Below are 19,296 nucleotides of genomic sequence, written 5' to 3'. Positions count from 1 at the left end.
GCACTAAGTGTTTTGCTGCTAAATTGAACTGAGCTGCTTAAACTGGTTTTCATTGTTTCTGTGACAATGACAATTAAGATCTATTCTATTCTATTCTATTCTATTCTATTCTATTCTATTCTATTCTATTCTATTCTATTCTATTCTATTCTATATAAGGTTGGTAGATCCAGCGCTGCTCTGTTTACATGATGATCAGATGTACAAATTGAGATGATGGGCTCATTTTTCTCAGCTACTGCACAAAATGTGGCCTTTACTTTTACTCTTTTTCTCGTTCAGTGAGTTTCGGTAGAGAAATAATTTTTGTACTGTTGGATCTGCTTAGGGTTAGCTTAGCGCTGCAAAGTTTGTCTCATTAGTCTATTGTTTCATTAACCCTTTAAACCCTAAGCCTAAAATGGTCCGTCTGGAATTTTTTTTTTTTTTTGATGATAAAAAGGCTAGAAAATATGCTGTGACTGAGTCCTTTTGCCCATTTTTCCAGAACACTTTGAACTTTCACAAATCTAGCAGTTATTTACAATTTACTGCATGTTATAATACTGCTAAAACGGCTTCTTCTCCAGCTCCTTGTACTGGGGTGAATAAAATTACCATAATGACCCAATTAAGACTATAGAGTTCAATGTCTCAGGTTTCAGAAACGGTTGGAATTTTTCCAATTGCACAAACATTCAAGGAGTTACAGCCATCCAAAGTGCATACGGACAGGGTGTGACAGCGATGATACGTCAGGTTTTAAAGAGTTAAATTACTCATGACATACGCTGGTCTCAGACTGTTTAGGTTGTGTTCGTGTTTTCTGAGCATTGGTTTTGATGAGCTTTTAGTGCAGTGGTTCCCAACCGTTTTTGGCTCGTGACCCCATTTTAACCCTTTCATGCACAGTGGTCACTACAGTGGACAGCTATTCTACAGCTGTTCCCTTGTATATTCATGGATTTTGTTGTTCTTTTTGTTGTTGTTGTTTTTTTACATATATCTTTATTAAAGTTTTAAGACACTACATATCTTTTCTGACATGAATTGGTAACATTATGTAGATCTCTCCTGAGCATAAACCCCCAGAATCACAAGCCTTCCCCACAGTTTTCACACAATTTATCAGTAAATACATGTTTCTGTGTGTCAAAAATTAAATGCGTGGTGTCCAGCTGAGTGGACATTTATGCAACTTCATGAAAAATAGGTTCATAAGAATTTTTTTGTCATTATTACTTTTTTTTTTATGTTTTTTTTTTTAATTATTTTTATTTTATTTTATTTATTTTTTAATTTATTTTTCAGAAGAAAATTTTATATCACATTGTTTTTTTTCATGCCTAAAGAGGAATAAAAACACTCAGGAAAAAATTTTGATTAAGGTTCTCATAATTCGTGCATGAAAGGGTTAACATCACAAATTTCTGGCAACCCCAGACATTCAAAACAGACACTTTTTTTTTTTTTTTTGCTAAAATTAATTTGTTTTTGATCATGTAATAGTTTTTCTATAGTATGCTGCAAATAAATGTTAATTTTAGACGACATTTGGTTTATATAATGTATATTATTATGGACGGAGGCAGAAAAGCCAGGTGTAGATTACTGCTCAAAGTGAGAATTTGATTTTCCTTGCTCAGGATATGTACAGTCAGTCCAGCTTGGATTTACAAGGCTGACAATTAATACTGAACAAACAATAACTCAAACTATGAATTATGAAAGAGCTGCAGCATCTGAAACTGACCACAATGAACATTTGACAGATAAACAGTACCACAGTGCTTCAGTTTCAGCTTCACAGTTTGTCATGTCTTTTATGGATTGGGATTGTCTCTCTCAACTCACCATATATTGTTTATTAGTAAGTTTTTCTTTTACTTTTATCGATTTGGTTGAAATTTCAGGTGACCCCATTTGAATTCCAGGTGACCCCATGTGGTGTCCCGACCCCAAGGTTGAAAAACACTGTTTTAGTTGTTGTTCTGCTGACATGGATGTGTAGAATGTGTATATTGCTACAAGTGTTATGTAACGTTTCCGTGGCAACACAGACAGAACTATGGTTGCTCCTTCTACCAATGCTATCAGAAAGATGTATGGCATCAAGATGAGACCACATAACACTGTACACGTATGTGAAGTATTGTAAGCGCAAGTGAAGTTTTGTAAACCAAAAATATATATTTCTTTTTTAAAATGCACCTACAAAACTTATTTTGCTCCTACAAACCCGTTTTTTGCTTTTACAAAATGCTTTCTGTGTTTACAAAAATGTTGTCTGCATTTACGAAACTTTACAAAACATTGTGGCCTCTTTTCGATGTGGGGGCGTGGTTAGATGAGAGGCGTGTCCAGACCTGGTCCAGACAGGAAGTAATATTAGTGGTGATGGACAGACGTCACCTCATTCACTACAATGGGACAATTGCGAAGTACCGCCGTAATGTGTCTATTTCACCTTAAATAACAGCACTTCATTTATTTATTATTATCCGGCAGAGTGAAGTTGGTTCTGTTCTCAAAACCAGTTCCAAGATCTGAAAATAGAACCAGTTATGTTTACAGAACTCAGAACCAAGCACCCAGATAGTAAATATTTTGGCAGTATTATGGCATACATTTGGCATTTTTGGCTTTCTTTTGGCATTATGAAAACCTTTAGGCTTAACTGTGGTATGATTAAGGTTATCCATAATAAATATGGAGGCTCCAGCAATATATGGCTGACTTACGAAATATGTGTGGTTAACCAAAAGACTGGACAAAGAGTGGGATCAAGTATAGGGATGGAATGGCATGTTTTAGCTACTTTTTGGCTGGATTATGGGGATTTGGGGCTTTTCTGGGACAATTATGGCTATATTTTGGAAGTCCGCAATTAGTTTTGGGTGAATTTTGGCTTCCTTCTGGTTTGATTTTGGCTTGCCTAGTTTGGGCCATTTAGGGCCCATACATCCGCCCAGAACTTTACCAAATGGCATGCCAGTTTTGGGCCAGATTTAAGCCATAATGATTTTGCTATGTGGGCAGTGATCCAAGCTCCAAGTCCAAGAACCCGGCCGTGCGCGCACATCAGGCTGTTTGATTTAAACGGACCTCGGATCCAGTTCCGGGTAAGGCTGTCCATCAGCTCCCTAACTGGGATTTGTTAAACGTAACTGGGAGCTATCAAATTTGTCTCAGTTCATATTCACCTAGAAATTTTGCGACATTCTGTTAAGCAAATCTTAGGTATCACTGTTGTAATGTAATGAAATCGACTGATGGACACACCATGAGATACAGCATGGACCAAGAAAAAAGACGACAGCGGTTACATAAGAGAGAACAGAATGTTATTAGAAATAGAGCCTGAGCCTTTTAGGATGTACATACATATACTTACATTATGATTATGTCAAATTCTATAGTCGTTGCTTATCACAAATCCCCCGGTACAAACATCTGTCCCTGATAGTAGGTTACGAGTAACTGAGTACTGGTCAGGTTATAATGGTTATAGTTCTCATTCTATATTTTGCCACGTTGCCGCTGTGTGGTATCGGCTCGACTCGACTCGGCTCTGCCTTTTTGCGTTTCCATTACAAAAAAGGACCTGGAATCTGGTACCCGGTACTAGTTTTTTGGTATCACCTCCACCAAGGTTCCAAGGGATACTAAACCGTGACGTATAACACTGCAGACCACTGATTGGTCAGACAATTTTCTCAGTGACCCGTCGTTTTACGAAAAAAAAGATGCGGAATTTACAGTAAATATAGCGGTATATTAATCCAAGTGATAACAGCCCAAAACCACACCATGGTCGGTCGAGGAGATTCAGTCTTTGGTGGCCGACATAAAAATTCAGACAAGACAACACGCAACAAGCAAGTTTATCGGCAACTCTCTGAACAGACGATACGATAACGCGCCGCATCGCTATGACGTCCAGGTACTGTAAAGTCAGTAGTATCCTGTAATGGAAACAGTCTCCAGGAATACCGAGTCGAGCCGAGCTGAGCTGAGCCGAGCCGGTTCTACGAGGCGGAAACGCGACATTTGTGGGGTCCCAAACCCAGGGGCCTGTTCATGGTGTGGGGTCTGATAAGGTTTTTGGGGCCAAAATGGATAAATGATTCCATTTTAGAGAGAAGGCTTGGATTCAGGTACATCTGGAAGTCAACGTAAGGACAGGATATTAGTGTGTTTGTGTGTGGTCTAAACATTTAATACAATTAGAAATAAACCGCATCATTATGGGGACCTGACCGTCTTATGTGGACGCACTGCAGAACCCTGGATGTTTTATCTGATTCTAAACACCATCTTCACACTTTTTCAGAGCATGTGTGGAATGTCGTTTTTACCCGTGTGTTTTGCGAATGCCTGCACACACACACACACACACACACACACACACACACACACGGCTGTCTGCACACACAATATGCTTCTGAAACACAAACAGCTCCACCTCTGACAGCTCCTTCAGTGTGTGTGTGTGTGTGTGTGTGTGTGTGTGTGTGTGTGTGTGTGTGTTGTCCTGACATGCAGGAATTTGAGCATGAATTATACATAGCAACACAGCAGCCTTCCAGCGGGCTTTACTCAAGCCAATAATGGGCAGGATGACACCAGCATAATGAAGTGAGTCACTTGACCCCCACCGAGCCGGGGAGCCGTCACACTCGTCATTTGCATCTGAATGATGCCAGGATTAATGGTGGCACGGCTCGATCCGGCAGACATAAAAAATGAATCAAGGCGTTTTCACTGGCAACGGGAAGTTCAGAGCAGAGCAAAGTTTGTTTGGCAGAAATTTAGAGTCTGACTGTGACCAGAGTGAAGTCAGATGTGATTTATAACCTGGATAATGAACTCTGGCATCAGCCTGGTTTATTACAGGTGAAAGCTGGTGCCACAGTCAATTTACTCTTAGTTAACAGAACCCTTTTTGTTTTTTTGGTTTTTTTAGTTTTGTTTTTTGCTTTCATGGAAGATGCTAAACTAATTAATAACTAGCTAGTTTTGCAGGAGGTGTTTTTCACGTCACAATTAGAGGAGGTAGTGTTCCCTCCAGACAAAAAGTAAAAGTAGAAGAACTGTTTTTTTGCTGCAGTACAAGTAACAAGTACAGGCTCTGAAATGTTCTGAACATTATAAAGGCAGTGTTTTTCAACCTTGGGGTCGGGACCCCACGTGGGGTCACCTGGAATTCAAATGGGGTCACCTGAAATTTCTTGTAATTAATTGAAAAAAAAAAAATTACTAATAAAAATCTTTGGTGAGTTGAGAGAGACAATCCCAATCCATAAAAGACATGACAAACTGTGAAGCTGAAACTGAAGCACTGTGGTACTGTTTATCTGTCAAATGTTCATTGTGGTCAGTTTCAGATGCTGCAGCTCTTTCATAATTCATAGTTTGAATTCTTGTTTGTTCAGTATTAATTGTCAGCCTTGTAAATCCAAGCTGGACTGACTGTACATATCCTGACCAAGGAAAATAAAATTTTCACTTCAGTATTTCATCTTTTCTTTTCTTTTCCTTTCTTTTCTTTTCTTTTCTTTTCTTTTCTTTTCTTTTCTTGATTTGTTCTCTCAGGAGCCAATAAGATTATCTGATTTTAAATGACCTCATATTCTGAGAAGAATTAAACATTATGAGGTACATTTCTGTGTCTCTAAACCAGTGTTTTTCAACCTTGGGGTCGGGACCCCACGTGGGGTCACCTGGAATTCAAATGGGGTTGCCTGAAATTTCTAGTACTTAATAAAAAAAAAAAAAATTAAAAAAAAGCTAAAACTTACAAATAAAAAATCTATGGTGAGTTGAGAGAGACAATCACAATCCATAACAGACATGACAAACTGAAGCTGAAACTGAAGCACTGTGGTACTGTTTATCTGTCAAATGTTCATTGTGGTCAGTTTCAGATGCTGCAGCTCTTTCCTAATTCATAGTTTGAGTTCTTGTTTGTTCAGTATTAATTGTCAGCCTTGTAAATCCAAGCTGGACTGACTGTACATATCCTGACCAAGGAAAATCAAATTTTCACTTTGTGCAGTAATCTACACCTGGCTTTACTGCCTCCGTCCATAATAATATACATTATATAGACTAAATGTCATCTAAAATTAATGTTTATTTGCAACATAGTATAGCAAACTATTACATGATAAAAAAAAAACTGATTTTAGTAAAAAAAATTTTTAAAAAGTGTCAGTTTTGAATGTCTGGGGTCGCCAGAAATTTGTGACGTTAAAATGGGGTCAAAAAAGGTTGGGAACCACTGTTAAAAGGTAAACCACTGAAGGACGTTTCTGACAGATGTTTCTGCATAAACCAAACTTCACATAATATTAACATAATGTGAAGACTAAAACCATTCTAACTTCAAAGAAAATGGCATAGTTTGTACAGTTTTAATGTAATTTTTCTCATTTGTTTTAAAGGAGTTGCTTTTTAAATGGAATTATGCATTTTCAAACATTTCCTTGTGGTCTACATAAACTGTAAATGCTATGCTTGGGTCTGAATTCTTCATTAATTTAACTCCACAGGTCCATTTTCAACCCTATTTCTGAGTAATGACACCACAAAGGTCGTTTTCAGCTCTGGCCCTTTAAATGCACATGAGCCACTTCATCCCCCGCCCCCTCCAGGTATTTGGCTGTGCTGCTCTGTCCTGTTCAACCAACAACTGAACATTTTAGGTAATCAGCTCAAAGTTTGGACATATTTTCAGTATGGACAACAACCGCTGCTGCTGACAAACAATTATGGCGTACTTGGAGAAATGTTTGTCGGAAGTCTTGACCTTATTTGTGCAAATGTTGTGACGTAACTAGTTATAGACGTAACAAATTAAGCAGGAATTAAAACAGGTTGTAGAAATCCATTCGATTTTTGCCAAAATGAATATAAAGATAGCTTTGCAGCACCTGGAGGGTTCAAATTCAAACTTTTTTAACTGTTAGGGTCCAAATACACAAATAAATGAACCAAAGACTAATAAAAGTGGGTTTAGCTAAAATATGACCCTATTAATGTTTTGCAAAAGCTATCGATGGCAGAAAAACAAAACCTCCTATCTGAAAAATGCAATGTGTTAAGAAAAATAAAAGAAAAAACTTGGTGTTTTCTTGCGGAATGCTATTTGTTCATGAAACCTAATAAATAATACACTAGTTTTGGACTATAGCATTCTGCAGGAAAGCAACAAGATATTTCAAATTTTCTCAAAAAAGTGCATTTTTTAGAGGTTTGGTTCTTTGGCCATCGCTATATATTTTCATCATTTTCAGCTCATTGCATCTTTTACATCTTTCTCAGTTTGTTGGGTCTTTAGTTGTGTTTGTTGTTTGCTATTTGTACTGATAGATACTTTAACCCATAAAGACCCAGCGCTACTTTTGTGCGAAATGAGAAGTGAAATTTGCTCTATATCTAACCTTTCTTAAGTGATTTATCACCATTTATTATAATATTATCTTCTGTACTTTGCATTTTATCAGTATAAATAATGTAGTTTCCTGTATTTAATTTATTGATCATGTAGATGTTCATAAAAGCTCAGATTAACGTTGAGGGTTATTGTATCAAAAACAGAGAAAACTGAGGAAAAAGTCACATTTTCACCAAAATATATGATTAACTGAACATAAACCCAGTGTCTCCATCCACTGTCATTGATCCAATGCCGTGGATTTTACTGGTGAATCAATGTTGTAGAAGATGACGGTGTTTCCACATTTAATATAGAGTCCAATGGGTCACATCTGATGACCATAAAAAGAAGAGAAACTGTATTTTACACCAATTATTTACATGTATTGATAGGATTCGTGGATCAACAGGTATTAAACAGTTTAGATCAGTAGATGTTGGATGTTTGGGTCTTTATGGGTTAAGGGATCATCTTTTCTATGTTTTACTGTCTAATACATTTAGGTTGATGCACAAGGTCATGGAAAATTAAAAAAAAAGTCAGTAAATTTACTCAAATACACTGACACTTAAGTAGAAAGCCTGGAAAGGAGTAGACAGTACAGATATTTGTGATTAAATGTTGGGAATAAAAGGAAAAAATATCAGGAAAATAACTCTTCCAGTTGAAAAACCCTTAGTATGTGGGATGTTGTTTATATTATGGTTAAAGAAAGAGTGCAACATAATTATCTATGACTATCCTGATCACCTATCTGTTTATATCTGTAAATTATATTTTTTTTCATCTGTATACTTGTATTTGTTTTTATTAGTGGTTTTTGTATTTTGGGATCCAGGTTTGGTTGGTATGGGGGTCGCATTGGTTCTGGGGGGGTGGGGTTTATACTTTGTGTGTCACAAAATCTTATATCATAAAATGTGAATTTCTTTCTTGTTTTGTATTGTATTTTTGGAGATGCACAATGAAAGTAAATTTTTAAAAAAAAGGAAAATAACTCTTCTAAGAGTGTCATGACTTGTGAAAATTAACAGTTTAAGAAATAACGATCAAAATATCTGCAATAAAACATCTGATACTTTATCATCAGACTTTTAACACAGAGTGGCTGAAAACATGATGGGTGAAATAAAATCGAATGTGTTGGTTTGTGAATAACTGGTTAATACTGGTGGTAACTGAGACCAAACTGAAGTCTGTCCCAGGACTCAGAGACGGAGCAACCGGTCTCCTAGCAACAACCAGCGAGGCATTCCAGTAATGAGATGAATGGACAGCATCCTCTTACTGTGCAATGAACCAGATGCAACTAATACTTCAGTTCAGAGGCTTTAAGGAGGAGACCTGGGGGGTGGGGGGGTACCACACTGAGCAGCACACTGACTGAAGCTGTTCAAACACTAAATCTGAAGGCAAGAAAAAACATCCAGGGAGGACGTTTATCATCCTGTGTCTTCCAGCTTCAGTGATTGGTTGATGAGTTTGATCCAAATGAGCCCAGATTCAGCTTTTATTTTTGAGTTAGGACACAATAAACTGCCACTATTTTATCACTGAGTTGTTAGGTTCCTATACTTTGCTTGAATATTTATTTGTCTAACAAATTTTCCCCATGTTTTAACACAAAGATCTGTTTGTTTGTTTGTTTGTTTTTTTTACAGCTTACACTTTCCAAACAGGCCCATTATTTAAGTTAAAATGCAGTTGAAGGAAATTATTATTATTTTTCATCATTTTGCATCTTCCCAGTATTAAGAATTAATTCAATCTAAATGGACAGAGCATTAATACGTGGAAAAGATGGTCCCTAAGTGTATCCATTGATTCTGATCGTGCACGACAAATGCAACAAGACAAAAGTGACAAAAAAAAACAAGACAATGGCAACCTCAGACACCAAAAAAGAACGTATAAGATGACACAATGATAAAAATGTCATTTCTTTTTTGGGACATGTAACGTTGTTGAATCTAAACCTGACCAAATGATCATAGCACTGCCCTAGGGGTGTGAAATATGACGATAGTAGATCGTGAAGGATTAGAACGTATTGACGAGCCGACAAAGCAGAGAGATCGTGGAATCAGAGGGGTGTTATCCATGCCGTACATACCTCACAATGAGTATGTGCACACCATATGACTGTACAAAGTGAAAGTGAAACTTAGGCTGAATCCCAATTCACCCCTTGGACCTCCCCCTTACCCCTACTCGTCCGTTTTACACGTACACATGAAGGGGTAGTGTTGTCCTGATTCTTAATTAGACAGAGGGGAAGGGCTAAGGCAGGGGGCTGTATAACCCCTGAAAGGAAGATTTTCCAGGACCACACTACGAATGGAGGGGTACGAGAAATTTTCCATTATTCTGTTCGAATCTTTGGCAAGATGGAGGTGAACACAGCCAAAAAGTGCAGCAGTGTGATGAAAGAAACACACAAATGTACATATTTTCTTCATAAACAGCTTAATCATTTGATCGACTGTTTAATGCCATTTCAATGTGTTATAGATCGCATTTCTGTGGTTTATAGTTGATAGCCACAAAAAGACGACCAAAGCCCATGGAACAGAGATGGTTACAGCTACTGATGGCATAGGGAATACCGTACTTTCCAGACTATAAGCCGCTACTTTTTCCTCGTTTTGAACCCTGCGGCTTATACAGCGATACAGCTCGAGTATAGATTTATACGGGCTAACGGCCACCAGGGGGCGCTCTAGCAGGAAGCGCAAAAGTGAGAGACAGGTGGAAGAAGTGATGCGAAGAGGAGAAGTTTTAATCTTTACTTTTAACAATCATTTTGCATGTCATGCACAAACCCTCATCATGGAAAACACACGAAGAAATGCATATTTTGCAGCTTTTAAGTTAAAAGCAATCGATGTGTCTGTCCAAGAAGGAAATAGAGCTGCAGCACGGAAGTGCCATTGAGCAACAACGGAGGAGAGACTGAGAGGGAGTGTGACGGAGAATTTGAGGCTGTTCAACTCCGACACTGAAGAAGACGACTGCAGTGGTTTCATGAGCAGAAGGAAGATGAAGATACAGATCAATGACTTTTCTGGGTTTTTTAACCAGCCGTGTCACTGTCGTTTTACTGCTGTGTTAGAGGCACTGTTTGGAAAAAAGCAGTTAAGGTATGGAAATAACTACTTAAATAATCTTTCTGTTTACCATCTTTCTGTGTAAATATCTCATGTCACAATGTGGACACCTGCGGCTCATAGTCAGGTGCGCCTTATAGCCCGGAAAGTATGGTACTTTTGGAAACAAAGTTTCCGCATCTGTTTATAGAGACATCGATGACTGCTGATGACGGAACAGGTTGCGAAGGCTTGTCTCATTTCATAGGGGAATGTTTGAACCCCTAACCCTTGTAGTTCGGTTTCAAGGGGTAGTGTCAAGTGCAAGGACCAAGGGGTCCTAAGGGGGCTAAGGGGTGAATTGGGGTTGGGCCATTAGACTTAAGTCTCCCACTGTTGTGCAACTGATTTTCCTTTTCGCTACCTTTAGAAACTTTAATCTGAGGGGGCAGGACGTGAGTTCTCCACATCCTCCACATACAGGCCCGTCACGTTATACTCTTATGCCGCATTTCCACTAAGTGGAACCAGCTCGATTCGGCTCGACTCGGTATTCCTGCAGACCGTTTCCATTACTGGATACCACTGACTTTACAGTACCTGGACGTCATAGCGATGTGGCGCGTTACTTCCATGTCGTCTGTTCACAGAGTTGCTGAAAACTCGCTCGTTGTGTGTTGTCTCGTCTGAATTTTTGTGTCGGCCACCGAGGACTGAATCTCCTCGACCGACCATGGTGTAATTTTGAGCTGTTATCATGTGGATTAATGTACCGCTATATTTACTGTCCACTTCTGCATCTGTTTTTTGTAAAATGGCGGGTCACAGAGAAAACTCTCTGACCAATCAGTGGTCTGCGGTGTTTACACGTCATGTTTTAGTATCTGGTCCCCAGTCCTGGAACCTCGGCGGAGGTGATACCAAAAAAGTAGTACCGGGTACCAGATTCCAGGTCCTTTTTCGTAATGGAAACGCAAAAAGGCCGAGCCAAGTCGAGTCGAGTCAAGCCGATACCACGCAGTGGAAACGGGGCATAAGAATAACATATGTCAACGCTACGAACCTGTTCAGACAGCTGAAGAGACAGCATCCAAACAGTCTGAGAGTCAAACTGAAGTAGAAGACCAGCCACACCACAGCCAGAGGAAACAGGTAGAATTCAACTAAAGCAAACAACTGTAACACAAGCATTTAGTAAAGACACTCTATGAGAAGGGGAGCAGGTACGTTCCACATAGATCCTTTTTTGGAGTGCCTGGATTATTCTTCTTCTCATTTTGGACTTCTTCCTGAATCCCAGACCACCCAATACACTGATTAGCTACCAGTTGAAAAACCAGAACTATCAGCCACTTGTTCTGTAAACCCGGAGGATTATTTTAAACAGGCTTTTTTTCATTAATATTTTGTTCTGTTTTTTTTTTTTTTTTTTTTTTTTACTTTTCATGATTAAAAACTAAGTACAGTTTACTTTTTATGTTCAATAGTGCACTTAATCAGAGTGTTGTTTACATCTTAGAATGTTTATGTTCTTGGCCCATGTTCCAAAATTGTGCAAACTAAATTAAAAATGTTCTACAACGTAAGTGACATGCACAGATAGGTTGATCAGTTAATCTAAATTGCCCATAGGTGTGAGTGTGAGAGTGACTGTTTGTCTCTATATGTCAGCCCTGCAATGAACAGGCAACATGTCCAGGGTGTACCGCCTTTGCCCATAAGTAACTGGAATAGGCTCCAAGCGACCCCCATGACCCTAATGAGGATAAAGTGGGTTCAGAAAATGAATGAATGAATGAATGAATGGTTTTAGATGTGAGGTTCGCCTGTCTTTGCCAGCAGAAATGTTCATCAAATGCCGACTTGAGCATTTTTACTGCAGAAAATTAACTGTATCTGTAGCCTTATATTACTTGTTCCAGATCCCCCCCCCCCCCCCAACAACAATGTTTACTTCCACTGGAGTCAAAAACGCATGACCTCTGTAATCCAGCCTTCAGTGTATTAGAATGAAGTGATTTCATAAAGAAAAAAAAAAAAAAAATTAACACTTTCATGCATACTGGTCACTCCAGTGGACAGCTATTCTACAGCTGTTCTCTTGTATATTCATGGATTTTGCTGTTTAGTTTTTTGTACATATCTTTATTAAAGTTTTCACACATTACATTACATCTTTTCTGACATGAATTGGTAACATTGTGCAGATCTCCTCTGAGCGTAATAGTTATAGTTTTCACGCAATTTATCAGTAAATACATGTTTCTTCACTTCAAAAATTAAACACATGGTCTCCAGCTGAAAGGACATTTTTACAACTTCATGAAAAATAGGTTCATGAGAATTTTTTTTTTTTATTATTATTATTACTTTTTGGTTTTGAAATGTATTTTTTAACTTTTTTTTTTTTTTTTTTAATTTATTTTATTTTTGATAAGAAAATTTTCAATCACATTGTTTTTTTCATGATTAAAGAGAAATGAAAACACTCAGGGAAAAAATCTTGATTAAGGTTCTCATAATTCGTGCATGAAAGGGTTAAAAGAAAAAAAAAAAAAAAGAAGAAAAAAAGAGAGAGGAAAAAAAAAAAAAAAAAAAAAAAGAATGAAGTGATTTACCTACGGAGTCTATCTCCAGAAGCCGCTGGAGGTCGCTGATGCTGCGGATCTCGCTGCGGGACAGCCGCTCCAGCAGCTCCCGGGGGAGAGGAGACTCCTGCAAAGAAAAAAACCATTGAGTAATTTCACTGAGGATAGAAAAGTGTGCCTGGCTGTGCGGAAGAGTGCAGTTATCAAATACAAGCAGATGTGGATGTGACTCATTGTTGGGTTATTAAAACCTTATGGGTTTTATTAACATCCTGAGACCCAGCAAGGCATTTTTGTACTGGGTACAAGAGTTTGACAGGTTTACTTACAAAAAATAAATAAATACATAAATAAATAAATCTGAAAAAAAAAAACTTCATCTGTTTCCAATCAAGGTAATTATTTCATGTAAAAAAAAAAAAAAGTCCAACGTTTTTACTTTCCTGGATCTCAAGAGGTTAAAAAAATCTAAACAAAACAAAACAAAAACACAAAGACCTAATGCGTAATTTCTTCACTAGACATATTCTGTGCACCTAAAAGTGAATTTAATCTATTTTTTGTCTGTCATAGTGAAAGATCATGAGTGGTTATGTCTGCAAAATGCACATAGATGGAGGACAATCTACCAAATCCGGTCCGGGTCCGTGCGTCTTACCTCTGCGGCCGTGCGTAACAGGCAGAGGCAGCCGGCCAAGAGCTGATACACCGCGGCTTTCATCTCCTCTCACATCCGCTGCATAGGCACCAGGACAAGGCGAAGGTCCGCTGCAGGAGCCGGGCTGTCGCTCCCTGCTCCCGGGAGTCCAGAACCATCCCTTAGGACAAACTGGGCCACCTCCCAAGACCACTAGACCACCAGGACCTAGACCAACCACGCGCGTAAAACCATGGAAATGATGTTCGGGACCCTGATGGGAAAACTCTGTTACAGTGAAGAAGGAGTTTAGTTTGAGTCACAGAAGGCGAGGGATGAGCTGAAATAGAAGGGGTTTCATGGATTTTGTCTTGTTTGAAGCATCAGATCAAAGTGATGCAAGATGATGCAAATCTTTTCTCCGTTTTTGCATCAGAAGACGCGTTTGCAGTTGAGGTGTAGAGACGCAGAAATGTCAGATTCCATCATTTTTAATCCGTTCACGCGTTCTGCAGAATGGTGGCACTTCATGAGAACAAACCACAAATCTGGTTACATCCTAAAATAAAACTCCCACAAAAATAGTCGTGTTCTGCGTCTGGGAAGAAAATGAAAAACTGTGAGAAAAAAAAGGGATATATTTTTATTATATAAAAAAAAAAAAATTAAAAAAAAAAAAAAAAAAAAGCTTCTCCCAGGGGTCCAGAGGAGTTTGAGGTCAGTTCCCAGCGGTCCTGTGATCTCTGGGTGAATGAAGTCGGGATGCCTTCAGTCACAGGATATAACTGTGCGCGTCCCCGTGGCACCGCACAGGGAACGCGCTTAGCAGGCGCAGAGGACATGAGAGGATGGTTGGAGTTGAACCAGGAAGTAGGGAGAGATTTTTTTTTTTTTTAACAATTAACATTGAACAGTAAATATACGTAATAGTGTACAAAAACAAGGGTAGAAAGTTCCATAATTTACAAAATCTTTTACATTATTTAGAGAAATACATGTAAGTAAAAACATTAGGAAAGAAAATAAATAAATAAATAAATAAATAAATAAATAAATAAATAAACAAAAATAAAATAAATAAATTAATTAAAATATGTAATAAAAATTAAAAAAAAAAATGCTCGAGGAATAAATAGAGATTATACAAATTGAATAAGATTAAACATTTGACCTTTTTTTTGTTGTTGTTTTATTTGCTTTAGAATTTATACTGTTTCTCAAATTGTCTACGTAATTGGAAAAAAGGGCTTTGAAAACAGTGATGTTTGGACGTTGATGTGCAAATTTGGAGCAATGAATGTGAAATTTGGCAAAAATAATCAAAAGGTCGATAATATCTTTTTTCTGGAGTTATTTTATCAATGTGTGATAGGCCAAATAAAAATGTGTTGAAAGTTCAGTTTACACAAAGAGTCAATTTTTGTGTTTATAAAATTATTTAAATCAATCCAAAATATTTGTGTGTAGGTGCAATCCCAAAATAAATGACATATTGTTTCCTCTGTTTGCTGTAAAAAGAGCAAGAGTATCAATATTTCCTTTATATTTAATCATATAGGTCTTCACCGAATAACATCTATGAATCAATTTAAAAGTAACTTCTCGTACCTTATTAGTAATAATAAAGTTCTTTGACAGGATCCAAGTGTTTTTCCAGTCTATGTCATGGAAGTAGAGAGATTATTTCAGCCTATTTAACTTGCAAAATACAATGAAAGGCACTGTTTCTGATATCATCAACCCATCAAGACCTAGTGTTACTTTTGTTGCAGTTCCCAAATGATTGTTCCAAACCTTTCTTGAAGTGATTTATAATAATAATAATAATAATAATAATAATAATAATAATAATAATAATAATAATAATACATTTTATTTATAAGCACCTTTCAAGACACCCAAGGACACTGTACAACAAGATAAAACAAATAATCCATAAAATACAAAGAAATAAACAGATTAAAACAAATAATTACTATATATAGAATACATATACATATTTATCACCATTTATTATCATATTATTCTCTGTATTTTGCTTTTTGTTGTCAGTGAAAACCATGTATTTCCCCATATTTAATTGACTGATCATGTACTTAAATGATCATGTTGATATGACATTTGAGGGTTACACTGTAAAAAATGACTGTAGAATTAATACCAAAAAGTTGTAAAATTGCAACTGTAAGTGGCAATACGATGCAAAGTTGTTTATTTGAAAAGATTTTTGTGTTAACGATTGAATCAAATATAGCTGTAGTTTTTACAGGAAGAGTATGTGAGCAAAATCAGATTTGTATGTAGAAATTATGTATTTCTTTTTTTTTTTTTTTTTTTAGAAAATAAAACTGTAAATTGAAAAATAATGTGGTGCCGTTTAAATTGCAAGACTATAATCCTGAAATAATGGCCTATTTGTTTTTTTTTGTTTGTTTTGTTTTAATAAAAAAGTTATAAAAAAGTAAACATTTAACAATTTAACATTTTAAATTTGTAAATTAACCCTTTCATGCACAAATTATGAGAATGTTAGTCAAATTTTTTTTCCTGAGGGTTTTTATTCCTCTTTAGGCCTGGAAAAAAAAAAAAAAAAACGATTGAAATTTTTTTAACAAACCTATTTTTCATAGAGTTACAAAAATGTCCACCATGTGTTTAATTTTTGAAGCAAAGAAACATGTATTTAAAACGCAGTATCAGAAAGTGATATACCTTGTGAAATCTATGAAATAAAAATATTTTTAATGCAGCTAATCTGATGTATTCTCTCATTTTAACCCTTAGGGGTCATACGCTAATACTAGCTATTACTCACTTCATGGAGATAAAATATATATAATACTCAAACATGTTAGTGCAGATCAGGTTTACCTAGAACAGTAAAGTTACAGTAATAGTATGAATGTCAGTGTATGGGATGATGCATGTGTCCACTGTGTTGGCTGATATGCAAGTAAAACAACAAAACCCATGAATATACAAGAGAACAGCTGTAGAATAACTGTCCACTGTAGTGACCAGTATGCATGAAAGGGTTAATGGGTTGGTAGAGTTGGTAGAGCAGCTCATCCAATAACCAAAGGGTTGGTGGTTCGAATCCTGGCTCCAACTGTCCATATGTTAAAGTGTCCATGGAAGACACTGAACCCGAAATTGACCTGGTGGTTTTGGACACCATGAAGATGTATAAAATGTACTGAATAAGTGTAGTCCATTTACCATTTAAGTCCAATGTTAAATCTACATGTTTAAAATGTTAAATCTACATGTTACTCCGTAAATATGTTTAAAGTTGGATGTGTTTTTTACAGTACTGTTCTGGTAACCACAGCTGCCAGTTTTTTTCTGTAAAAACAACAGGATTTTGTTTTTTTGTTTTTTTTACAGTGTATTATATCAAAATCAGAGAAAACTGAACAAAAAAAGTGACTTTTTCATCAAAATATATCATTAACTGAACATAAACCCAGTGTGTCCATCCACTGTCACTGATCCAACTCCATGGGTTTTACTGGTGAATCAATGTTGTAGAAGATGACGGTGTTTCCACGGTAACTACAGAGCCTCTGAACGTCCAAATGGGTCATATCTGATCACCATGAAAAGATGAATTTATTTTTATATTTGTATACATATTTTTATATTTAAAAAAGCATTTTACACCAATTATTTACATGGATTGATAGGATTAGTGAATCAACAGTTATTAAACAGTTTAGATCAGTAGATGTTGGATATTTGGGTGTTTATGGGTTAAGGCACAGGTGTCAAACATGCGGCCCGGGGGCCAAATCTGGCCCGCCAAAGGATCCAATCTGGCCCGTGGGATAGATTAGTGAAATACAAAAATTACACTGAAGATATTAACTATTGAGGATGTCAAAATCATTTTAATTCAGATTCCACATACAAACCATTTAGATCTCAAGTGGGTCAGAACCGGTAAAATACAATCATATTAAACCTATAAATAATGAAAACAGCAAATTTTATCTTTGTTTTAGTGTTTAAAAAAAATAAAGTAAAATTACATGAAAATGTTTATATTAAAAACTGTTATTTTACAAAAAATGTGAAAAACCTGAAATGTCTTAAGATAAGTAAATGCAATTTTACCAATATTTGGCCTGTTATTAAATGCTTCATGCCTTTATAATTGTAATGTAAGTTGTAAAGCACATGGGTAAATGATAAACTGATAATCTGAGGCATAAAATTGTTAAAACTGGACTTGTTTTCTTAAGATGTTTCCAGTTGTTCATGTTATTCAAATTTTTGTAGATGTTAAAAACAAAATTCTTGAATTAAGAAAAAAAAAAAAAAAAAAAACTTGAATTAAGAAAAAAAATCTTGAATTAAGCAAAAAAAAAAATCTTGAATTAACCATAAAAATCTTGAATTAAAAAAAAAGTCTTGAATTAAGCAAAAAAAAAAAAATCTTGAATTAAGCAAAATAAAAAATAAAATAAAAAATCTTGAATTAAGCAAAAAAAAAAAAAAAAAAACCTTGAATTAAGCAAAAAACAAAATCTTGAATTAAGCAAAAAACAAAATCTTGAATTAAGCAAAAAAAAAAAAAAAAAATCTTGAATGATGCAAAAAAAAATCTAATAATAATTATACATTGTTAAAACTGGACTTTTTTTTCTTAAGATGTTTCCAGTTGTTTGTGTTATTCCGATTTTTGTAGATGTTAACATTATCACAATTTAATTGAATAATTTTTAAAACTTCTTTCCGCTGTTATTATTTTACTGGTTCGGCCCACTTGAGATCATATTGAGCTGAATGTGGCCCCTGAACTAAAATGAGTTTGACACCCCTGGGTTAAGGGATCATCTTTCGTATGTTTTACTGTCTCATACATTTAGGTTGATGCACAAGGTCATGGAAAATTTTTTTAAAAATTGTCAGTAAATTTACTCAAATACGTTGATATTAAAGTACTGAAAAGGAGTAAACAGTACAGACATTTGTGATGAAATATAGGGAGTAACTGTATTTTACAGCAATTATTTACATGTAATGATAGAATTAGTGGATTAAAAGGTATTAAATAGTTTAAATCAGGTGATGGTTTCGGTCAATGGTGGCTGTTTGGGTCTCAAATGCTTTTTTTCTGTCTTATTTAGAGCAAAAAGAAATTAATGTCACACATGAATGCAGGTATAACTGTCGGAGGTGTTTACAGCTCTGTGGAATGAACCATAGAGCTTATCAGAAGTGGCAAAAGTCCACACTCATTTAGACTCTGGTTCAAGTAGAAGTACTGATCCACCTTCTTTACAGCAGTAAATGTGAAAAACTAGAGGCTCTGGAAGTATTAAATTAAAAACTAGGTGTCTGAAGAACATTCTTACCTGCTGAACCTCATGTCATAATGTGGAAGAATTATATGGAAAATATCAAACATTGATTTAAGAAGCAGAACTTGAAATATAACTATGCTTTTAATGTTTTCATCTTGTTGAATGAACATGTTACAACCTTTCTGGTCATTTAAGTAAGTATAAAATAAGCAAAATAAGCACTGAATCCTGACATTAGATGCCACAGATATGTTTC

At 36.1% G+C, this 19,296-nt stretch overlaps 1 protein-coding gene across 1 annotated transcript in view; it reads right to left on the bottom strand.

The window, feature by feature from the left end:
* pdgfaa (platelet-derived growth factor alpha polypeptide a) overlaps positions 1 to 14,447 on the bottom strand; it is a 35,834-nt gene extending 21,387 nt beyond the window's left edge. Inside the window, exons 1-2 of the mRNA XM_030122500.1 lie at positions 13,753 to 14,447; positions 13,125 to 13,221 (exon numbers count right to left, since the gene is read on the bottom strand). Coding sequence (XP_029978360.1) covers positions 13,125 to 13,221; positions 13,753 to 13,815 — 160 coding nt within the window. The 5' untranslated portion in view covers positions 13,816 to 14,447. The remainder of the gene's footprint in view (positions 1 to 13,124; positions 13,222 to 13,752) is intronic.
* Positions 14,448 to 19,296: the final 4,849 nt, after the last annotated feature.

This window comes from Sphaeramia orbicularis, chromosome 1 (genome assembly GCF_902148855.1).
Source record: "Sphaeramia orbicularis chromosome 1, fSphaOr1.1, whole genome shotgun sequence".
Classification (NCBI taxonomy): Eukaryota; Metazoa; Chordata; class Actinopteri; order Kurtiformes; family Apogonidae; genus Sphaeramia; species Sphaeramia orbicularis.
This window is presented reverse-complemented; position numbering and strand designations above follow the sequence as displayed.